Source organism: Microcaecilia unicolor, chromosome 1 (genome assembly GCF_901765095.1).
Source record: "Microcaecilia unicolor chromosome 1, aMicUni1.1, whole genome shotgun sequence".
NCBI classification, from domain to species: domain Eukaryota; kingdom Metazoa; phylum Chordata; class Amphibia; order Gymnophiona; family Siphonopidae; genus Microcaecilia; species Microcaecilia unicolor.
This window is the reverse complement of record NC_044031.1, coordinates 231,156,137-231,180,441: the sequence shown is the minus strand read 5'-3', so window position 1 is coordinate 231,180,441 and position 24,305 is coordinate 231,156,137. Positions and strand designations below refer to the sequence as shown.

General features: G+C 41.9%; 1 protein-coding gene across 3 annotated transcripts in view; it reads left to right on the top strand.

Moving 5' to 3' along the window:
- The window catches only part of PTPN3 (protein tyrosine phosphatase non-receptor type 3), a 694,116-nt gene that overhangs the window by 627,834 nt on the left and 41,977 nt on the right, over positions 1-24,305 (top strand). For all 3 annotated transcript variants that reach the window (XM_030204676.1, XM_030204692.1, XM_030204685.1), the window contains exon 24: positions 5,648-5,776. In XM_030204676.1, the coding sequence (XP_030060536.1) occupies positions 5,648-5,776 (129 nt within the window). The remainder of the gene's footprint in view (positions 1-5,647; positions 5,777-24,305) is intronic.

Genomic DNA, 24,305 nt, shown 5'->3' with positions numbered 1-24,305 from the left:
TTTCCCAGCCAGCTGTAGCTGAAGGAGCTGCAGTGTCAATACAGTATTGTTAGTCCATGTGAATGAGGGAGTCTCAATCATCTTGGCAGTGTCCCGGATTTGAGGCTCACAATTGCAGGATTGCAGGGGGAGCATGAATCCAGGTACAGATCTCCCTGACCAAGAGCCTTTCTGTTCCCTATGCCCCCTCCCCCCTTGCTCAGATTGGGGAAAATTCCTGGCCAGAAAAGAACAGTAACAGCCAGTGAGGTGGGATCTGTCTGCTGTTGTGCCCTTACAGGCACCAGTGGGCTCATTTTCATAACAGAAAAACATCTAAAAAGTGGCATAAAGCAGCATTTGCAACCAAACAAAGCAAACACTGGGCCTTCAGGATTGAGAAAATGTAGTTCTTTATTTATAATGGGGTCTCCATTATAAATAAAGAACTACATTTTTCTCAATCCTGAAGGCCCAGTGTTTGCTTTGTTTGGTTGTTTGGTTGTTCTTGTATACTGTATTCCCTCTCTTTTGTGACTGTATAAAGCAGCATTTGGACATTTTTCTCACAAAAACATCCAAATCAGTATTTTCGAAACCAATTTTTAGATGTTTTTCTTTGAAGTCTGTCAGAAGTGTGTCCAAATCTCAAGGGGGTATATCAGGGGCATGTTCAGGGCGGGGCTTGGGCATTCCTGGGTCTTAGACGTTTTTCATCCATAATGGACATCCAGTACTAAAACAGACGTTTTGAGCTAGATCTGTTTTTGTAATGAATAAGGCACAAAAAGGTGCTCTAAATAACCAGACGATCACTGGAGGGAATCAGGGATGACCTCCCTTTATTCCCTCAGTGGTCACTAACCTCCTCCCACCCCTCAAAAATGTGTTGAAAAACATTACTTGCCAGCCTCAGATGTTATACTCGGGTCCATTAGAACAGCATTCAAGTCCCTGGAATAGTCTAGTGGTGGGTGCAGTGCACTGCAGACAGGTGACCCAGGTTTCTACCTCCCCCTACCTTTTACACTTGTGGAGGAAACTGTGAGCCCTCCAAAACTCACCAGAAACCCACTGTACCCACATATAGGTGCCCCCTTCACCCATAAGGGCTATGGTAATGGTGTACAGTTGGGGGTAGTTAGTTTTTTTTTTTTTTGGGGGGGGGGGGGGACTCAGGAGACAAGGTAAGGGAGCAATGGTCAGATGGGTACCTGGAAGCATTTTATGAAGTCCGCTGCAGTTCCCCCTAGGGTGCCCTATTGCTTTCCTGGGATGTCAGGGGGATCAGTGTACTAAAAATGCTGGCTCCTCCTACATCCCAATGGCTTGATTTTGTGTCTTTTGCACTTGGACGTTTTTTTTTCTAAAATGGACCAAAAAATAAAACGTCCAAATTACAAAACCTTCTATTTTTGAAAACAAAAGACTTTTTCTTTTTTGAAAATGACCTTCTTTGCTATTCAGATTTTGGACATTTTTTTGCAAAACATCAAAAGTCAGACTTCGACGTCATATCGAAAATGCCCCTCCAGATTTCCTTTCTATTAGTAAGAAAGCCTGTGCACAGAGGGTCGAGACTACTGCAGGGTCTTTGAGATCATGATGCTGATTTCTTGGTACTGTGCTTGCAGACTGTTGGTTGCAGACTATTTGGCAGAGGCGTAGCCAGACACCCAATTTTGGGTGGGCCTGGGCCCAGGATGGGTGGGCAGAATAACTTTGCCCTGTCCCACAAGTGATTTGGTCTCTCCCTCTCTCGACTGCATGCCATTTGGTCTCTCAAACATCCTCCCTCCCTCGCATGCAGCAACTAATACACACTGCTCATGCTGGCCCCACAGCCCTTCCCTCTGATGCACCTTCCTGCTTCTGCATAGGTGGGAATACATCAGAGGGAAGGCTGTGGGGCTGGTGCAAATAGTATGTATCAGTCACTGCAGGCGAAGATCTGCTATTTACAAGGTTTGCAGGAGGGACAGTTGTTGGGAGTTTTTGGCTGGTGAGGCTTAGGGATCCCTGCCAGCCACATCATAGGCAGCACTGCTGCTACTGGGTGAGCCTGAGCCCAAAGTGGGTGGGCCTGGGCCCATCCAGGTCCACCCTTGGCTACGCCACCCGTAACCTCCGCTCTCAGGACAAATCACTCCTTTCTGTACCCTTCTCCACCACCGCTACCTCCAGACTCCGCCCTTTCTGCCTCGCATCACCTTATGCCTGGAACAGACTTCCTGAGCCCATACGCCATGCGCCCTCCCTGCCCATTTTCAAGTCCTTACTCAAGGCCCATCTCTTCTCCCTTGCTTTTGGTGCCTAACCACCTTCCCATTCCTGATACCTACACTGACTACATAGTTTTTACCTTTAGATTGTAAGCTCTCTTGAGCAGGGACTGTCCTTCCCCATGTTTAAACTTGTACAGCGCTGCGTAACCCTGGCAGCGCTATAGAAATGCTAAGTAGTAGTAGTAGTAGTTGTGGCTGTCGGAGACCCCTTGAACTGCTCAGAACCCTAAGTAATTATTTAATTGCTTAGGCCTGTGGCTGGTTCTGACATAGAGCCCAGCATATTTCCAGAGTAGGCTCACTCCTTCAGCATGTGCCATTTCAGCAAAAGCATTTGGCCAATGTATTAGCAACACAGCCAAACAGAAAACCTGATTCAACCAGAATGAGCAAGATGATCGACTTGCCCTTTTGGCTGCTAATGTTGCTGTCTGTAGTTCTGCTTTCAAATACTTGTATATTATGTTTAATTTATTTTGAAAGTAGGAAACTGGGCTAGATGGACCATCGGTCTACAGCATTTCTGTATTTCATGGATGCTACCCCCTTCCACAAGAGAGGAGTTAACAATTTTAGTGGCTCCTTCAATGTGGCTTGTGCTCACTCTTTGTACTATCTTTGCTGGGAAGGGATCGAGAGGGCAGGTTATAGGCCGTACACCTTTCAGGATATTCTTAAGGGCTTCCTTTGTGACCTGGTTGAATGAGTCCCAGATGGCTGTGCATGGTGGGTAAGGAGGAGTGTTCTGATGGGAGCTTTGATGGGACTGTCTGTAGGTCTTGAGGGAGACCTTTAATTTTGTTGGCAAAGTAAGTGGCAAAATCATTGCTAGTTAGTTGTGACTGGGAAGGCTGGTTCTGTTGTGGTGTTTGCAGTAGGCTGTTTACTATTTTAAATAGCTGCTTGGTTGAATTTGCAGCTTGTTCTAGCGGAATTAGAAAGGTTCAAAGAGCGACCAAAATGATAAAGGGAATGGAACTCTTCTCATATAAGGAAAGGCTAAAGAGATTAGGTCTCTTCAGCTTGGAAAAGAGACTGCTGAAGGGAGATATGATTGAGGTCTACAAAATCCTAAGTGGCATAGAACAAGTAGAAGTGAATCTTTTTTTTTTTTTTTAAACTCCTTCAGAAAGTACAAAGACTATGGGACACTCAATGAAGTTATATGGAAATATTTTTTAAACAAATAGGAGGAAATATTTTTTCACTCAGTGAAAGTTAAGCTCTGGAATTCTTTGCTGGAGGATACAGTACCAGCAATTAGCATATCTGGTTTTACAACGGTTTGGGCAAGTTTCTGGAGGAAAAGTCCATAGTCGGCTATTGAGATAAACATGGGGAAGCCACTGCTTACCATGGGATTGGTGGCATGGAATGTTGCTGCTATTTGGGTTTCTGATTGGAAACAGGATACTGGGCTAGATGGACCATTGGTCTGACCCAGTATAGCTATTCTGTTGTTCTTAAATCACTTTAATTGTAACCCCAGAAAGGTAGTCTTTCAAGTTCCATTCCCTTTCCCTCGAGGTTGAAGTGTAGAATGGGTGGATGACCCTAATTCTATTTGTGTTCATAAGTGACTACTTGATGACCTACATGCAAACATTTACAGATTTCATTTCATGACCTTTGCCTGAGTTTGTGCCTGGAGGTCATACGTGGCACGTATTGTTCACTTGTGTCTGAAGTACAAACTGCTAGTATTCCCATACAAGTTTAATACATTAGACCCACTATTGTAGCCAATTGGTCTGCAATCACACACCAGCAGCTAGATGTTGGGCATGTACTGTATATGTATCTGCATGAACAATATACCAAACCTATACTGCATTGCTAGGCACCTCTCCTACTGCTTTCTGGTCTGTGTCCAGCTCCAAGTTGACGAGCCCTCATCTCTTAAGCTTTTCCTCATATGGAACTACTTCCATCCCCTTGATCATTTTGGTTACCCTTCTTTGAATCTTTTCTAATTCCACTATATTTTTTGGGATATGGTGACCACAATTGCAGGCACTACTCAAGTTGAAGTTACAGCATGAAATGATACAGAAGCATTATAATATTTTTTATCTTATTTTCTATCCCTTTCCTAATAATTTCTAGCATTGTTTCCTTTTTTGGCCTTCACCACGCGCTGGACAAAAGATTTCAACATATTGTCCACGATGACACGTAGATCTTTTTCTTGGGTGGTGACTCTTAGAGCCCTGTTTACTAAGGTGCACTAGCGTTTTTAGCACGTACTAAATTCTAAAGACACCCATGTATTCCTGTGAGTATATCTAGCGTTTAGCATGCACTAAAAACGCTAGCGCACCTTAGTAAACAGGGCCCCTAATGTGAAACCTAGAATCAAGTAACTATAATGTGGATTATTCTTCCAAATGTGCATCACTTTCCATTTATCTACATTCAAATTTCATCTGCTATTTGGATGCCCAGTCTTCCAATTTACTATGATCCTCCTGCAAATTCTCTCAGTCCGGATACGTTGTAACAGCTTTGAGTAGTTTTGTGTTATCTGCAAATGTGATCACCTTGCTCGTTCTCATTTCCAGATCATTTATAAATATGTTAACTAGCACCGGTACCAGTACAGATAGCTGAGGCACACCACTATTCATGTTTTTCTATTGAGAAAAATGGCCATTTAAATGTATCCTCTGTTTTCTGTCTTTTAAGCAGTTTCCAGTCCACAACAGAATATTACCCTCTATTCAATGATCTTTTCATAATGGGGGTCTTTTACTAAGGCGTTTTATACTGATTTGGGCGTCCCTTATTGCCACAGTGGTCACTGACCCCATCTCAGCCTCCTAAGGTGTGACAATGACAGTTTATACCAGCCTCTATGGCGGCTTAAGATGTTATGGCCAGTCCTATTAGAGCAGCAAATAGGTCCCTTGAGTAGCCTATTGGTCAGTACAGTGGACTGTAGAGATTGAGACCCTGGCCCATATCCCACTCTAATTGGTTCACTTGTGGTGGAAAGTATGAGCCCTCCAAAACCCACCAAAAACCTACTGTACTTACATATAGGTTTCACTTGGTATAAGGGCTATTGTAGTGGTATACAGTTGGGTACAGTAGGTATTTGGTGGGTTTTGGAGGGTTTCACCATACAGTATAAGGGAGTAACAGTGAGATGTGTACTTGGAACCTTTTATGTTAAGTCCACTGCAGTGCCCCCTAGCGTGCCCCGCTGCTCTGCTGGGATGTCTGTGTGGCCAGTCTACTAAGAATGCTGGCTCCTCATACATCCCAATGGCTTGTTTTTGGAAACTGGTAAATTTTACACAGGAGGCATGCAACTCATGAAAATCACCATCTGCATAGAAAAGTAAGACCCCTTTTTTAACAGTTGTATGTTCTGTTTTTAGACCAAATGTCATCAGTATTGGCCTGATCTACCAGACGTCATGGAATATGGGAATTTCCGAGTGAAATGTCTGTCAGAAGACTGCACGCTTGCCTACATATTCAGGGAAATGCTGGTTACAAATATTGAGGTATGTGCTTGTGAACTTTACAACTGTTTCTGTATGAGTAAGCAATATCTTACAACTTGCTATATGGCAAATTTGCATCACTGCATGATCCTTCTGCCATGCACAGACCAAGTACAATAGAATTAGCGTCACTGCATAGAAGTGACTTACTGCATTCATAAAATACTCAGACGGAAGTGTGGGGGAGGGGATTGAATGCAGTCATTTTACAGAAGATTGGGACAAGCTGCCGACTTTGTGAAAGTAAAATTTTGCATCCAAGGTTAATGTAAAGCTCAGAGGCACTGCTCTCATTCTTGAGTGCCATTTTATATGAAAGATGCAAGAAGCGTAGCAAGCACAAGCGTTTGGTATTTGAATGCATCTGTCTTGTATGTTCTTCTTTTTATCAGAGACACTGGTGTGAAATTACTCCAGAAAAGCTCATATTTCATAAAAGTGTAAAAACGTTAATGGTGACACATGCACTCTGTGACTGTTGCCATTCTGTCCAGAATTTTAGTTTTGGTTCAGTGTTTTTGATTTTCATGTATACATTTTATTTCATCTCCCTCAGCAGAGAGAAACCTAAACAGATTAACATTGCCTACATTCTGTTTACTTGTGTTTTGAGGAAGTGGGAATCTGAGTTAAATTGTGTTAACTTGTAAACAGGACAGTTCATTGTGTATTCTTCCAAAGTTTAATGTAAGTGTGTGTGCATGAAATATACTATTTTAAAACTAGCATATGAGAAGAGAATACATATAATGTGAACATTTCAATTCCAAACATCTATTAACTAAATTAATCATAAACCAAATAATGTCCGTCAGAAAGGAAGGTCTCAGTTTCAATGAATTGCAGTATCTTGAGACAGTGTAAGATGGTACGTCTGAGACACCCATGTCTAATTGAAACAATATTGCATCAAGGATTTATTTACATGCTTTAATATTCAACACTTTTTGCTGAAGTCTTCCGTTTTGTTACCTCTAATAATAGGATAGAGCTTCGAGTTTGCTGCTTATGTTAGCCTTACAGGGTACTTTTATAAAGGCTTTTTCCATGTGAAGCCTGATTTCCACACACAAAAGGCTTTTAAAATAAAATTCTGTAGCATGTACATGCAGTGACAAGATGGAGCCTACTTGTGTGCAACATGTAGGTATTCTTCAGGACATAGGTTTATATAAAACACACGCGTATTAATCGAGTACATGCACATGTTAATGCTCCAGAGAAGGTGTCAAATGTGTTTGTCAGCATTAGTGTACTACAAGGGCTCATTACGGGTGCTTATTTTATACAGGCACATAGCCCCTTATGCTGCCCTTCTAAAATGTGCTTAAAATAAGCTCCTTTTTGGACTTCACATATAGGCATCCTGTTGTACTGTTCATATTTTACCTGATTTTATAATAATCAGCCACTTGAGTCACAAAAGGATGTACAGTGCCTTGTAAATGTCTTTACATCCTTCTGCATTTTTTTACATTCTACAATCTAAAAAAAATACAATTCAAAATGCATTGAAATAGAAGTTATATTCTCCAGAATATACCCTACACTTTCAGTGTGAAATAGCAAATATAGAAATATTGAATAAGTAAGTAGAACAAGAAGTTAAGTCTCGATTGCATAAGTCTTCCCTGTATTTCATAGAAGCCCCTTTTGTAGCAATAACAACCATGAGTCTTTTGATTGCTTCCAACTTTGCAGAGTGGGTTGGTGCAGGTTTCACCTTTTCTTCTTGTTACAATAGCTCAAGTTCTACATTTTCCTCATATTGCATTCTGGCTACATGAAAAGGTTGCCACTCAAGACATCAGAAGTAATTTTTTTAAACTGAAATTACAATCAGAATGCAATAATATACCATAGGAAAAAAATGAATAGAAATAAAATACAAGAAAGAAAACTGCTAACCAGTCCAACCTCAAGAAGAAACAGCGTCAGGAAAAAAAAAAACCTAAAAAGAAAAATAAATCGCAAATCTAAAGGAAAAAAAAGAGAGAGAATAACCTTTCCAGAAAGTAGTCACAAACATTACTGAACCTATATTACTAACTCTTCCGAAAGAGAAAAATAAATAATTAAGTAGTATGTACTGCTTCCTTATCCTGTAGAAAAACTTCTAACTGCATAGCATCAAAAAAGATATATTGATTGTTCTGGTAAGTGATTAAACATTTGCAAGGAAAATTTAAAAAAAAAACATTGCACCAATAGCCAGAACCTTATCTTTCAGATTTGACCGCAAAAAGGAATGTTTTTTTTAAAGAAAACAGACTTTTAAAATCTTCATTTTAAACACTGGTGATTGCAGAGTAACTATTAATGTAGCCCTTTTCCTGATGATGTCTTAAGGACCCTTTTCCTTAGCCACATAGGTGCCTACCAGGCTTATTTTCGAAAGAGAAGGATGCCCCTCTTTCGACACAAATCGGAAGATGGGCGTCCTTCTCACAGGGTCGCCCAAATCAGTATAATCGAAAGCCGATTTTGGGCGTCCCCAACTGCTTTCTGTCGTGGGAACGACCAAAGTTCATGGGGGGGTGTCAGAGGCATAGCGAAGGCAGGACTTGGGCGGGACTAATACATAGACGTCGACCCATAATGGAAAAAAAAGGGCGTCCCTGACGAGCACTTGGATGACTTTACCTGGTCCTGTTTTTCTTATGACCAAGGCACAAAAGGGTGCCCGAACTGACCAGATGACCTCCCCTTACTCCCCCAGTGGTCACTAACCCCGTCCCACCCTCAAAAAAAATCTTTCAAAATATTTTGTACCAGCCTCTATGCCAGCCTCAAATGTCATTCTCAGGTCCATCACAGCAGTATGCAGGTCCCTGGAACAGTTTTAGTGGGTGCAGTGCACTTCAGGCAGGTGGACCCAGGCCCATCCCCCCCTACCTGTTACACTTGTGGTGGTAAATGTGAGCCTTCCAAAACCAACCACAAACCCACTGTACCCACATCTAGGTGCCCCCCTTCACCTGTAAGGTCTATGGTAGTGGGTTTTGGGGGGCTCAGCACACAAGGGAGCTATGTACCTGGGAGCAATTTGTGAAGTCCACTGCAGTGCCCCCTAGGGTGCCCGGTTGGTGTCCTGGCATGTGAGGGGGACCAGTGTACTACGAATGCTGGCTCCTCCCATGACCAAAGGGCTTGCATTTGGTCGTTTCTGAGATGGGCATCCTTGGTTTCCATTATCGCCAAAAATCAGAAACAACCAAGTCTTGTTTCGATAATATGGGTTTCCCCGCCCCTCCATCGAGATGTTTTGCAAGGGCATCCTCAGCAAAACTTGGATGTCCCTTTCGATTATGCCCCTCTAATAGTGCCCAACGCACGTCAGTTTTGAGTTACCGCCTGGCTACTGCGTGGCCCTTGCGGTAATTTCATTTTTGGTGCACGTCCGCTACGCATGCCGGAAAGTATTTTTATTTTCCAGCATGCGTTCGGTAATCGGCATTCTACACGCATAGACCATTACCGCCCGGTTACCGCATGAGACCTTACCACTAGGTCAATGGCTGGCGATAAGGTCTCAGACCCAAATTGGACATGCACCAATTTTCATTTTGCCACACGTCCATTTCGTCAAAAACATTTTTAAAAAGGCATTTTTTAAAGGTGCGCTGAAAAATGTTTCTGCGCACACCCAAAACACGCGTCTACACTACCGCAGGCCATTTTTCAGCGCGTCTTTTTAAAGTTTTAGTCTTAGTTCTCACAGCCTACTTCAGAAAAGCAAACCTGCTTTTTTTTTGGGGGGGGGGGGGGGTGAGAAGCTGAGGTGATCGTATCACTGAATGAATGATTATGGATGGAGGATCCCACAGCTATGAAATAATGGGTGATGGGCACTGGTAGAAATTTAGATAGTACCATACCAGTAACATTTATGTGCAAAATATACATTTAGCGTTCAAGACACATGCATCTAATGCACAAAACATATGTTCATTTAATGCTCTTCCAAGTACTGACACAACCTGTGTGTAAAATATTGATTCTGCCACTAATGTGTGACCATTTGCACATGTTTCTATGGCAACTGGCAGCACATTTTTGCATGTATATTTGCTTACAATTTGTTTATTGCTTAGTGGATAAAGAAGTATGGTTACCATTATAATCAATGCAGAAAATGTGAACAAGGATGGTTCTGTCAGAGGATAAACGGGAGGGTGGGACAGATGTAAAAGAGAAGAATCAATTCACAGAGGCACCATCAGGCTCATTTTCGAAAGAGATGGACGTCCATCTTTCAACATAAATTGGAACATGGACATCCATCTCCTAGGGATGTCCAAATTGATATAATCGAAACCCGATTTTGGACGTCTCCAACTGCAGTCCATCAGAAGGATGTCCAGATCGCAAGGGGGTGTGCCAGGGGTGTGTTCAAGGCGGGACTTGGGCATTCGTAAGACATGGACGTCTTTCAGCGATAATGGAACAAAGCAAAGACGTCCAAGACTAAAACTTAGACGTTTTGATATAGATCTGTTTTTATTACGAATAGCTGCAGTGGGAATTAAACCCACTTCCCCAGGATCAAAGTCTGCTGCACTAACCACTAGGCTACTCCTCTACTCCACGCAAGAGGTGCCCCAGATGACCACTGGAGGGACTCTGGGATCACCTCCCCTTACTCCCCTAAATCACAAAACATTTTTCCAAACAGCACTTTCAAAAGTAAAAGATAGACTTTTTTTTTTTTTTGTAGAGAATGACCTTTCCTGTTCTGATTTTGGACGTTTTACAAAAAACGTCCAAATTCAGACTTAGATGTCATATCCAAAAATGCCCTTTCTGTATTTGACTTTCCCAAAGTCTCAAGGAGCAACAGTGGGAATTGAACCCATGTTGCCAGGCTCAAAACCCATTGCACTAACCATTAAGCCACTCCTCCTCTGTTTTGGATGTCTTGCATTTGGCCGTTTTTTGTTCAAAAATAGACCAAAAACAAGGACATCCAAATCACAAAGATGTCCAAATCACAGTACGTCCTTGGTATTTTCGAAACGAAAGATGGACGTCCATCTTTTTTCGAAAATGACCTTCTCACCGCCTGTTGATTACTAGGACTATAGAGCTTCAAGTTTTTACAAACAGTTAAATATTACCTCTGGATGTTTACTATCTTTAGGACTAAGGCTAAATCTGTAAGCCAAAGAGTTAATAGTGCTTAATGGATTAAGTGCTATACAAACAAGAGTGGTGACGGGGGGAATCTCCCTGAAATATTCCTTACTGGATCTTGAGGTTAAGAATCACAAACTGTCCATACTCGTACTTGAGATAGAATGTGGTTTCACATTTTCATGATGATTTTAATTTACTCAATCTAGAGTATATTTTCAAGGCAATTTATTAATCAGAATGCTATCAAAGACCCTCTTATGTTCAATCCACGATTTATTGAGATTTCTGTTCTCTTAGCACTCACCATAATGGCTTTATTTGGCATTAACTGATCTTTGGTTCCATATTCTCCCCTCATTGCCTTTCTGCTTTGTTGCCATGATGTTATTGGAATCTCTTTGACTCTGTAAACTGAATGATGATTTTACATTTTCTCCCAATGGTACTATCACATGTTATCTATCTTTGACTGTAGTGAGATCCCTTTTTGTTTACTGGCTATAGGCAATTCCTGTTATTCAGAAAATCGTAGCTAGCTTCTGATAAAGATACGAGTAACCACGCTATTCATGTTCTAGAATTTTTCCTTGTATTCCTGAGTCTACCAGCTGTACGTTTTTGTGTATGTCTCTTCAGAATTGTTGGTGTGTTCTATATCTGTTTTGTTATATCTAAAGCTACCACTCATTGCTGGTACAGTTTTTTTAACCATCTTCAGTTCTGGATTTTAGATATATTTATTCATGTTTCCAAATCCAAACTTAAGGTGTGTTAAGCACAGTGAGTAGGTAGCTACCTGCCCAAAGGTCTTAACAGACTAAGGGCTAGCTATCAACATTTTAACCTGTTATTGCACATTAACATGCGTTCTTTACATAGAAAAATAGAAACAGAGAAAATGATGGCAGATAAAGACTGCTTATCTGGTTTGTCATCTGTACCAACTACTAGACTTGACTCTACATTACATGGCTTATATTCTGTAAACACCTGACCAGTTCAACATAGATAACAACAAAAGGAAAATGGAGACATAATTCCCAATACATATTTCAAATTGCAATAATTATGGCATATTTACTCATTGCCTGAATGAATCCAGAAACAACAATGTCTTCAATTTCCTTCTAAAACCCAAGTAATCAATCTTGCATCTTATGGACATCGGTAGAGTTCCAAATAGAAGGCGCTTGATAAAGAAAAGAAGAACTAAAGATTCTTTGTCATTTAACATATTTGACAGAAGAAAAATTTAATTGCATCTGAAAATGTAAACGTTGAGAATTTCGAATAGAAGGTAAAGTGATTAGAGACATCAAATAGTCAGGAGCTGTTCCATATAGAATTTTAAATATGAAAAGACTAATTTTAAATCAAATTTGAGCCTCTATCAGCAGCCATTGTAATTTCATATTCAACATAGAAACATTGTCAAAACGATGGGCACCAAATATAAGCCTGATGGCTGTATTTTGCAATGTTTGTAACTTACTTAAAAGAAGCTTAGTACAGTCTAAATAAACAATATTGCAGTAATCTATCTAAGGCAATATTAGTAGCTGGACCAATAATCTAAAATCAAGAACCTCATTCTTCCAAACCATCCACAATTTCCATAGCAAAAGAAGAGAATTTTTTACCACTTTAGTCACTTGATATTCCATAGAGAGTTGATTGTCTATTAAAGACGAGGAGTAGCCTAGTGATTAGTGTAGTGGACTTTAAACCAAGGGACTTGTGTTCAAATCCCACTTTAAACGATAACAGACATTCTAATATTTGAAAGGTATTAATTTACAAACAAACCTTTGCCACAGACGAGAAGGTGGTAGAACTAGAGGACATGAATTGAGGTTGTAATTGAGGAATAATGTCATGAAGTACTTTTTCACGGAGAGGGTGGTAGATACCTGGAATTCCCTCCCGCAGGAGGTGGTGGAGATGAAAACAGTAACAGAATTCAAAAATGTGTAGGATAAACACAAAGAAATTCTGTATAGAAGGCATGGAACCAAACAGGCTTAGTGGTGATTAGACGGCAACACAAGTAATTGGGAAATGAAACCAGCACTGGGCAGTCTTCTACGATATGTGCCCTGATCATGACTAGACAGATTCATCTTCTGTAACTGCAGAACAAGGCCAGTGCTGGGCAGACTTCTATGGTCTGTGCCCTGAAAATGACAGGGACCAATCGGGATCAGTATATGTATCCTACCTTATACTATAGGTTTATCATGTTGGTTGAGCTGGATGGACTGTACAAGTCTTTATCTGCCGTCATTTACTATGTTTCTATGTAAAACTCCTGAAAACCTGGGTTTCTAACTCAAATTTAAATTTAGGTCCTAATGATATCAGTAGATTGTTCCTAATATTATCTAGGGAGCCCAACCACAAAAATAGTTTTGTTTTGTTTTTTCAACTTGTGAGAATGGGCCCAATTTTCAACTACAGTGATACAAGTTATTAATCAAATCATAGTATAATTTGACATTAACAGAAGCAAAATGCAAGTATTGTCTGCATAAATGTAGGAATGGGCTTTGATGGCCTCCAACTCTACTGCTAATGATTGTACCATCAAATTAAATAAGACCGGAGAGAGTAGTGAACCTTGCAGACAGCCACAATCTGCTTTCCACTCAAAAGGAAATTATCTTTCCTCACTTTGTAAGATCAATATGACAAAAATTAAATGTGAAACTATTTCAAAACAAAACCTGTAAGGCCCATATCCTCAAGAATCTGTAACAAAAGTTCATGTTCCTCTAAATCAAATGCTGACAAATCAAACTGAATAAGTATTGCTCTTGTACCTAGTTGAAGAATAGATTTCCCTTGAGCAATAAGTAAATATACAACTGTCTCTGTACTAAACCTAGACCGAAATCCAGACTGAGTATAATGTAAAAGATTAAATCTGTATATATGTCAACTGAATAGTGACCCAGCCTTCCATGTTTTTAGTCAGTAAGGGTATTGAAGCAACTGGACAATAATTAGATGTGTCCTGAATACTAGCCTGTTTATTCTTAACTGGAATTAGTGCTACATTACCGCCAGAGACATGAAAATTGCCCAGAGAGAGTTCCGTATTCAACCAATTAGTAATAGCTTTTACAGAAAACAAAAGACTATTCCTCATTATATACACTGGACGTATACCTAAACAACCATGAGATTTGGCATATTTCTTTAATAATTGAAAGGTGTCCTGAGGAGTAACCTCCGAAAATAATGACCAGCATCTATCGTCAGGCATAGTCTCAGGTAAATTGCTAGATGATGTACTAATTGGCTTTTTAGTTGTAATTTCAGATCTGAGTTTCTTTAGATTTGAAAAATAATGCCAGAGCTTCAGTAGTGGGGAGATGTATGTTAGATTCTGTGATCAGATCATCAACTTATATAAAGTGATTTAATAGGGAAAAATTGTATTACTAGTAGTTGCAGTTCTTATTAATTCTGTGAAACCTTCATCTCCTTTAGAGATCCCCTGTGCTTGTCCCATATAGTCTTCCCATCACAAACAAGGTCATAGAGGGGTGTAACTTGCATGGAACAGCAGTTATAACCCCCAAACAAGGGCATGACAAGTACAACTTTAGCCACTATACTAGGCAGACTACATGAACCGATACGGGTCTTTATTTGCTATCATATACTATGTTACCAGTGGTATGCGGTGACGTTTATAGCAGGGGATTCACTAGTTGTGCTAAACATTTGTGCAATGCATACCGTTAACCAGTGGTGTGCTGGTAAATTTTTAACAACAGGCTCTCTCCCTGGTCCGCCTCGGAGCCCCCCCCCCCCCCCCCCCCCGTCCAACTCTGCGCTCCCCAAAATTGCAGAGCTGGCTATAGCCAGTGGGTGGGAGGGGGGGGCAATGCATTACTCTCTCCAGGAAAAAAAAATTAAATGATCCCAGGTTCCAATCTAATTCATGTTTAATGTGGGATAAAATGCCATAAATAAGTAAATAAATATAAACTTTTAATGTTGAGCACCTGATTCTCAAAGTGAACATATTCCAAACACTATAATGAAAATAAAATGATTTTTTCTACCTTTGTTGTCTGGTGACTGTTTTTCTGATCATGCTGGCCCAGTATCCAATTCTGCTGCTATCTGTCCTCCTAACTCCATTTCCAGGGCTTCCTTTCCATTTATTTCTTTTACTTTCCTCCTTTCTTCTTCATTTCTGGTCCTCAGCTTCTGCCTATTTTCTTCATCCATGTGCAGTTTTTCTCCTTTCTTCCTTCTCCCTTATCTCCTTCCTCACTCTTCCCTCCCCTCCATCTATGTCCAGCATTTATTCTCTCTCCCCTCCTCTCCCCCTGCCCTCCATTCACCCATGGCCAGCAGTGACCCTCCTCTCCCCTGCCCTGCATGCACCCATGGCCAGCGACCCTTCTCTCCCCTGCCCTCCATCCACCCATGGCCAGCAGCTCCCTTCTCTCCCCTGCCCTCCATCCACCCATGGCCAGCAGCTCCCTTCTCTCCCCTGCCACCCCCTCCCTCCCTCCCGATCAGGTCCATCACCGACCCTACCTTGGCCATCAAATTCTTCGGGGCAGGCAGTGTTGCCTGCCCGCTGCCATCGCTGACTTTCCTCTGCCGCCCGATCGCGCTTCAAAATGGCCGCCGAGACTTACAGAAGTCTCGCGAGGCCGCTTCTGGAAGTCTCTGCGGCCATTTTTAAAGCGCAAACAGGCGGCGGAGGAAAGTCAGCAATAGCAGCGGGCAGGCAACACTGCCTGCCCCGAAGAATTCGATAGTCAAGGTAGGATCGGTGAGGGACCGGATCCGGAGGGCGGAGGGAGGGAGAGCCGGCTCGCCCTTTCCAACAACCGGCTCGCAAGTTCGGCCAAAATTTAACAACCGGATCTTGCGAGCGAGCCGGCTCCAGCACACCACTGCCGTTAACTAAGGTTAATGTACTCTGTGCTGAACAATGTCATGTCTTGGTCTTTTTTCTGAGAGTCGTCTATAACATTTGCCACTTCTCCTTTTGATTTCTGTGTTGATTTGAAGAAACAAGTTCTGTATCACCATCACCTTTCTGAAATCTATCCTTCAGAGTATACACAGATTGACGAGAAGCATTCCTCGCGAAAATTAAAAATATTACCCCATTATATCCCACAGAAGGTAGAAATGGTGGGGGCACCGGGCTATATGAGCCTAAAAAAGAAGCACAGCAGCAGCAGGAAGAGGTGCCAGGAGACCATTGACAAACTTGGAGGAAGGGGGGAGAAACAGAAAAATGATGACAGATGAGAGCCAAATGGCCCTTCCAGTCTGCCCATCCACAGCAACCACTATCTCTTCCTTTCCTTAAGAGATCCCATGTGCCTCTCCCACGCTTTCTTAAATTCAGACACAGTCCTCGTCTCCAGCACCTCCACCGGGAGGCGAGTCCACATGTTTTTCTCAAAACCGTTTTTCTGTACTCTTCCGACATATATTATTACATCAATGAGCTTTATTGATGTTAACTGTGTTTATAGTCTATTTGATTATTGATTTACTACTACACCATCCTCTGTTTTTTTACTACAGATTGTTTGAGCAATTTCACTCTGTAGGTTTTTCGGAGGTGGTTGTCGGCCCATGATAGAAGCCTTAACAGGTGTGTCCACTGAGTTGGTACCCTTGACTATTGAGGCCTCTTTGTTAAAATCATTTAAGATATTTCTCTTGACATTAACACAGATAACTCATATAGCCAATTAGAGCATTTTTGTTTAGTTTCTTGTCTCCAGTTTTACCATATAGGCTATCTTTTCTTCCATTTGTATCTTTGCTTTCCTGACAGCTTTTGCAGCTGAGAAGGAACATATAGTCTCACGAACTCTGTGTGTTTCTTGGTTTGGCTCTATAGGAAAACATATATTTTTGTCTGTCCTCCCCCTCTCCCCACCAGGGCCCCCATCCCCCATCATCATTTCACCTCTCCAGAAGTAGCAACAAAAAGTACACAGCCTAGCTGTGGGCATGATAACATTATGAGTGAGCATGGGGACTATGCAAGCACATGATTAATGGTTAGAGCTGGAGAGCTGCCAAGTTACCCAGTTCCAGGAGAGAAATTTTGAGCCAGTCCTGGATTTGTGCAACCCTAAGTTTTATATGTGAAAAAAGGTTCACAAATGGAAAAAGCAAAATAAAATATTTTAGCTTTTTCTGATGCTTCAGAAAGAATATAGGCAGAGTGGAGGTAGCATTAGGACAGTGTTCAAAGGAATTTGCCGAAGTAATTTAATAATTAACAGGTTAAATTCCATGGGCTGAAAATTTCTCTTCACTGAACTTCTTCACTCCATCCCTGATTTTCAAAGGGAAACTTTATATAAGACTGTCCTCATCAGAGACACAGAAATGCACTTTCTAGCTCTCTTGTCTAATGTTATCCTGCTTCTCATGTACTCATTCAGGTAGTTCCTGGCCCCCCTCCCCACACACACCCCCAGTCCACTATCATGTAGAATTCTGGCATTTGCTGCCAGTCCTTTTCCTCAGCTGACAGCAGACCCCTCACACGTCCCCCATTCTTCAGTCCAATATTTTTTGTTTTTCAATAATCTCTGCCTCCCCCCCCCCCCCCCCCCCCACTTCCCTCACAGCCCCAGTCCCAGCAAACTCACTGGTTCTCTCCAGTGTTGCCAGATAGCAAAACGTTTTACCTCACAAAACCAGCCCAAAAATAGCACAAAATTAATATAAATATTAATAAGGCAAATGTGAATATTAATAAGGCATATATGAATATTAATAAGGCATATATGAATATGAATTAGGTCAATATGAATATTAATAAGATAACCACAATCATAAACAGAATCAGCAGCAGCAAAATCACAAATTCATAATCCATCTATAAATTAAAAGGAGCAAGTTCCCACATGCTAGGCTAGCCTGGTGTCTCTATAACCAGCCCCTCCAAGTGCCACATTGATAACGATTTAAAACACACCACAAGTAACTCTATTTCTTCCGCTGCGAATCCATATGCTGCACAAACCAGAAAGTTTGAAAATATGTCAGATTAAATAAAAATGCTACCAAGCACAACATGGTTGCAGCAGCTCCTCATGGCGGTTCCGCAGTCCACTCCATCCCTTCCCTGACCCGAGCCTCCCCTCCCCAGTGGCAGTGACTTACCGGCTGCCTGGCTTATCGTTGACTCAGCGTTGTTCTCTCTTGGCTGCGGCACATGCGGGTCTCTTGATCGCTCTGACTCTCCAGAGCAGATCAGGAGGAGGGGAGCTGCCACCGCCACAACTGACCCAGCCAGTAAGCCGCAGCCACTTGACTCGGCGTGCTGCTGTGCTGTCCTGCAGGTGCCCGGGGGGAGAAGAGAGGGACGAGGACACGCACAGTGTTGCCAATTGGACAGTGGACCAATAGAAGCCTGCAGCCTGCCTCCGCGGGGCTTCTACTGGTCAGCCTGCCTCAACGGGGCATCTATTGGCTGCAGCCACAAGAAAAAACAGCCAATTCGTGGCGGCAAAAAACCATCCAGTATCCTGCAACCCACGGCCATCAAGAAAACCTGCAGTGGGTCACAAAAACCCATCGAATTGTGTGGGAAACCCGCCCAATTGGCAACTTTGGTTCTCTCCTAAGACTCCGTGCAGAACTGAGCTTCCCTCCGCCCCCCCCCCCCCCCCACCCCTGCCGCCCTTGCAGTTCAGGCCATCTTTCCTCTGAAAAGAAGCCTTCCCATTGGCTGGATTCTACCACAGCCTCTACACTTGGAAGTGTGTGTGTGGGGGGAGGGAATTGGAGAGCTCAAGTGGGCTAAACTCTGAAAAATATCCACATACTTAGCTATCATTCTGAGTCTGACATCTGATAAGCCTCCCCTAATCTTTTGGAGATTCAGTGTGTACCCACTAAAGGCCCTGTGAGGCAGGATTACTCCTTTGCACCAATTGTGCTGTCTGCTCTGTTGCTGTCAAAGGACGGGGCCAACTGGATCAAAGGTAAAATAGCATAATGGGGCAGTGCTGGGGGATTCTATGAATACCTTGAAGGCCCTGACCGCAGGCCACTTCGTTTATCAAAGTTTGTTACTCTGCTTCACACATCCAACATCCTTTCTCTAATGAAACATTTCCTTAAATTACTCCTATGTATGTTCCATTTCACCTTTCTCCTATGATCACTCGTTCCAGAGTTTCCTTTCAACTGAAAGAGGCCTGCCTCCTGGACATTTATGCCACAGTGGTATATAAATGTCCGATATCTGTACTCTCCTGCCTTTCTTCCAAAGTATCTGTTTTGAAATTGTCTGGCCCTGTAGACTTTTTGCAGTTCACATATTTAATTGTCCCCATAGGCTTTATGATGAAGACCACTGGTCATTTTAGTAGAAAGAGAACAGGCTGAGATCAATGGTCTGAGATGGTCTGAGATGGTCTTCCCTTTGTGTTGAGCTTAGCTGCATGATTCTCGGGTCTTGTACAGGTACACTGAGACTCCTCAGGAACAGATTCTCGAAGAAGGAGGACTTCACAATGGAGAATCAAAATATTTGATATAAACAAAATAATAGAGAGACCGGTAGGTTATGAAACAGAAACTCCAATAACATATTAGTGCCCAATGTGGGATCTGAAGAATAATGATCTTTACTTAACAAGCATGTAAAAAAGTGGAGAAAAAACCATGGTCAAAAAAGAGCTCTATGTCTGTAGTATACATGGTCTTAATTATGCTCACAGTAATCATTTGTTATGAAAAAGTTCCACTTCTTTTCAAAAATGATGTGTGAAACAGTTTCAGATTCACCACTTTGGGATATACCTAACAAAAACAATTCTTAAATACTTTTTCACAGCCTGTCTACCATTCCTATATTAACTCAAAAACATAACAAATGCATCTTTAAGTGTTATGTGTTTGAGTAAATGTTAACAGGAAATATGAGAGACTGAGATCATACTCTGCATGCCCTGCCTTAGGAGTAAGGTTCATTCCTGTTGTGGTATGTGCAAAACTAACCAATTGGAAGAAATTGCCCCAAGAGAATCAAAATCCAGAGCAAACAGTGGTCATGGCAAGGAATCAAGGGACTCAGGAAATGGTAGAGTGGAGTCAAACATGTTTTGGCAAGGAGACCAGGCAAAGACAAGAGTTATGTATGTACCCACACCATAAGTTTGCTTGCTTATTTGGGGGAAGCAAAGGGGGGAGGGGACCAATTCAGCTTTAGCACTAACAATATCGGAGGAGGGAGGAGTCCACACTAGATCAAAATGTCCTCTGAGACAATAGCAACCATGGAGTATATAGCGTTAACCAGCAGACACATATCTGACACCCATAGGTCAGAGGTTCATGTCGATGAAATTCTTTTAAGAGGTTAGGGGCCCTTTTACTAAGCTGCGTAGAAGCCTACGCGTACCAAATGCGTGCCAAATTGGAGCTACCACCTGGTTACCGCGTGGCTGTTGCAGTAATTTCAATTTTGGCACGTGTCCGCTACGCGTGTCTGAAGAATCTTTTTTATTTTCTGGCGCATGTAATGGGCACGCGCCAGTGGCATTTGACACACATAGGTCATTACCATCCAGATTCTTTACTGCTAGGTCAATGGCTGGCGGTAAGATCGCAGACCCAAAATGGACGCACAGAAATTTTGATTTTGCCGCACGTCCATTTTCGGCAAAAAAGAAAGAGGCCTTTTTTTTTTTTACAGATGCGCTAAAAAATAAGGTTGTAGCTTGTCCTATCCTTGGAATTAGTGCTGTTATGGTTTGGTAAGGTTATGAGTGTGTTTTTGCACAAGTTTGTGTATAGTGTTTTGCAGTGAAGAGATTGTGTGTTGACCTTACTAAGGTGGCACCAAAACATCAGAAAGGGTATTGGAGCCTAAATCATGACACACTACCTCTTGAAGGATCTACGTATAGAGCTTATGCATGTCTAAGGTCTACACTGGCATGGTATGCGAAAGGGGGTGGGAAAATACTACTGGAGAGGAAGAGGAAGTGCTGGGTAAGGAGGAAAGAAGGAAGGAAGGGAGAAAGAGCTGGCTTTTTTGGGACTGACCATAATGTATTTGTTTGAGATATCTCATACGTATTCATTATGGTTTATTCCCAAAAAAGCCAGCTTTTTCTCCCTTTCTTCCTTCCTCCCTATTAGCATATTCATTTGCGTATATATATAAATATGCCCCACCCCATCCTCCCCCCTCCCCCCAAATGAAACAGTCAAACTACACCCATGCTACAGTGGCTGGTCACCCACCAGAACTTACTGTTTGTGCTTGTGCACCTTCTGCAATTACTCTGCCTGTTTCATGCATAGATAGTCCAACCATCCCAAAACATGCATGCTTTTTTGTGTTTGTTTTGTTTTTTTTTGTTGTTCATGAAACATACTTGGCAATAGCAGTAAAATCTCTTCTAAAAATTTAAAGCTTAGGAGCATGGAATGTTTTTGTTCAATTTTGCATTCACCTTAGTGCCTCCTAGTCTGACTCTCAAAGCCGCATATCTAAGAATATTTTTCTTTTACAACAACAGAAAGGTTGGCCATTTATCTTCTAGCTCTTCTGACTTCTTCTCGAACATAAATTCTAATCTGTTAAGTTTCCTTCAGCCTTTTGCAGGACTGAGAGCTGAATTGAAAGGTAAGATAAGAGACTTTCTATAGTGCAAAACCGTTCTCTTGATAAAGAGTGATTTATTAGCGCATCTTTTTGAGAGGACACAATTTGCTTAGAAAGATTAGAGGACGGATCAGGGCTTAAAATAAGGGAGAATGCAGCTGCATTTGTTAACAGGAAAAAATAGTTCCCCTTAAGGAGAAGGAGGATGGAGAAGTAATTACAGTGGCAGTTTTGAACCACAGAAGGATCTGCATGGAACATCCTGCAAATGTGGAGCTGCTTAGAAAGTCTGAGGATTGAAGTAGTCACCTGCCTTGGCCATGGAGAGTATATCATCCCCTGGATCTTGTCTGTAGTAATTCTGTCATTTTGAAATTGGGTGGGGTGGGGGGGTAGGGAGATGAATAAAGAAACAGGAAGGGAAGAAAAAGAAAGACATGAGAGACATAGGAGAGAAATCCAAAGTTAAAGGAGGGGAGATGAAAAGACAGAGGATTGAGAAACAAAAAAACAAGTGATTTACAGAAGAAAAAGGAGGGAGAGGAAAAAACCGAATCAGGAAAGGAGAAGGGAAAAAGTGAGAGAGGGGGAAACAGAAGAGCCATGAATATGCCATGGGAGGGGGAGGTAGATAAGGAGGGAACATAGAGTGAAGAGGAGAGACATATACAGGGAGAGAGAAACAGAAGAGCCCAGAGAAACACATGGGGGAGAGGGTAGGATAGATAATAGGGAAGAAGAGGAGAAAAGGAGCAGAAAAATAAGGATGGGAAACAAAAGAACACAGATTGGGAAAGGGGGAAAAGAAGAGATGCAAGGGTGGTCACAGGCATGGAGAGAAGAGAAAGTAGAGCATTAGCACACAGAACGAGAGGGGAGAAACAAGCAGGGAGACCAAAGAAATATACTTGGGATGGAGGGTAAAGCAGGAACACTGGGAGGGAAGGGAGAGAGAAGAACAGAGAGAAACATAATGGGGAGAGGATATGCGAACACAACGTGAGAGAAAAAAGTAAAGAGAGAGGGAGAGAGAGAAGTAGGGTAGAGGCTGACCAAGTTTTGGTTTTGGATTCCAAAAGGTTAATGAGGTTAGGGCTCTTCAGCTTGGAAAAGAAGGATATAATTGATACCTACAAAATCCTGAGTGGTGTAGAATGGTAAACTTGAATAGATTTTTTTTATTCTTTCAAAAAGTACAAAGACTAGAGGACACAATAAAAATTATGTGGAAATACTTTTAAAACAAATAGAAGGAAATGTTTTTTCACTGAACAAATAGTTAAGCTCTGGAACTCGTTGCCAGAGGATATAGTAACAGCAGTTAGCATATCTGGGTTTAAAAATGGTTTGGACAAGTTATTGGAGGAAAAGTCCATAGTCTGCTATTGAGATAGACATGGGTGAAGTCACTGCTTGCCTTAGGATTGGTAGCATGAAATGTTGCTACTGTTTGTGCTTCTGCCAGGTATTTATGACCTGGATTGGCCACTGTTGGAAGCAGGATACTGGGCTGGATGGACCAGTATGGCTGTTATAAAATCTGGGTTTGGTTTTTGGCTGAAATGCCTGTGCATTTTCAGCTCAAACCAAAACACTCTCCCTGCTCTCCTCAATCATTCCCCCCCGTCCATCCCACCTGTAGGTTCTACCCAAGGAAGTCCTGGTGGTCTCATGGCTTCTTCGGGGGCAGGAATGAACCCCCCTCGCTGCTGCCCATACTAGTTTCAGTCGCAAAATGGCTGCCTGTTTATATAAATTTCTCAGATCTAGATTTTAGTAACTTTCCAAAAGCTGTAAGGATATTATTACAAGGAGTTTTATCCTGCATTCCATTTCTCCAGAAGTAGAGCCAAGCTTGAGTATGGCAGCAGTAATAGTTGGGGCCTAGGCAAACACATGGAGTGGCTTAATGTTTATAGCTGGAGTGCTGCCAAGTTATCTAATTCCAGGAGGGAGATTTCATGTAAGTCGTGAATCTGATAACCCTAACCTGATGCATTACTGAATTCAATGGGAAGAATCGGAGACTAAAAACAGTGCACTGCTCTAGATTGTAAGGTCAAAAACAGGACTGGCCAAAACGTCTCCCTCATGCCACTGGGTAACTTGACAGCTCTGGTGCAGTGGTCTGAGCAGTGTATGTCATTTTTATCCTCCATTGCCTTTGGTACAGACTAGAGATGGCAAGGGTGGATTTCCCCATAGAGTGAGATTTGTGGGCAGTGTGTCTGAGGAATAAATTTATACAGTTGTGCATGTGGAAAAAAAAACCTTCACAAATTAAATAAGCAAAAGAAAATACTTAGCTTTATTTGCTTCCATAAAGTATAGATGGGATGAAGCAATATTAGGACAGTTTTCAAAGGAATTTCCCAGATTATTTAATAACTAGCTGAAAACCTCTCTTCACTTGATATGCACACAGATACATTTGTGCCAGTGGACTTTTCTACTCCAGCCCAAATTTTCAAAGGGAAACTCTATTTATGAGACTGTCCCCAACAGAAACACAGAAACATACACATACACTCTTGCTTTTTGGACATATGCACTTTCTCGCTGTTAGAGCTCACCCACTCCTTCCATTGACTAGAGCTGGATTCTGCCACACGTCTGGAAGGGAGGAAAACTAGAGTGCAATAGAGAACTAAACAGTTTAGCCATTCTCTTGGCTTTGAGTGAATTTACAGATCTGTAGAATCCTGAAAAAAAAATCCATACAGTTGGCAATCCTAATCTTCTCAGTCGTGGGCAGGGCCCCGC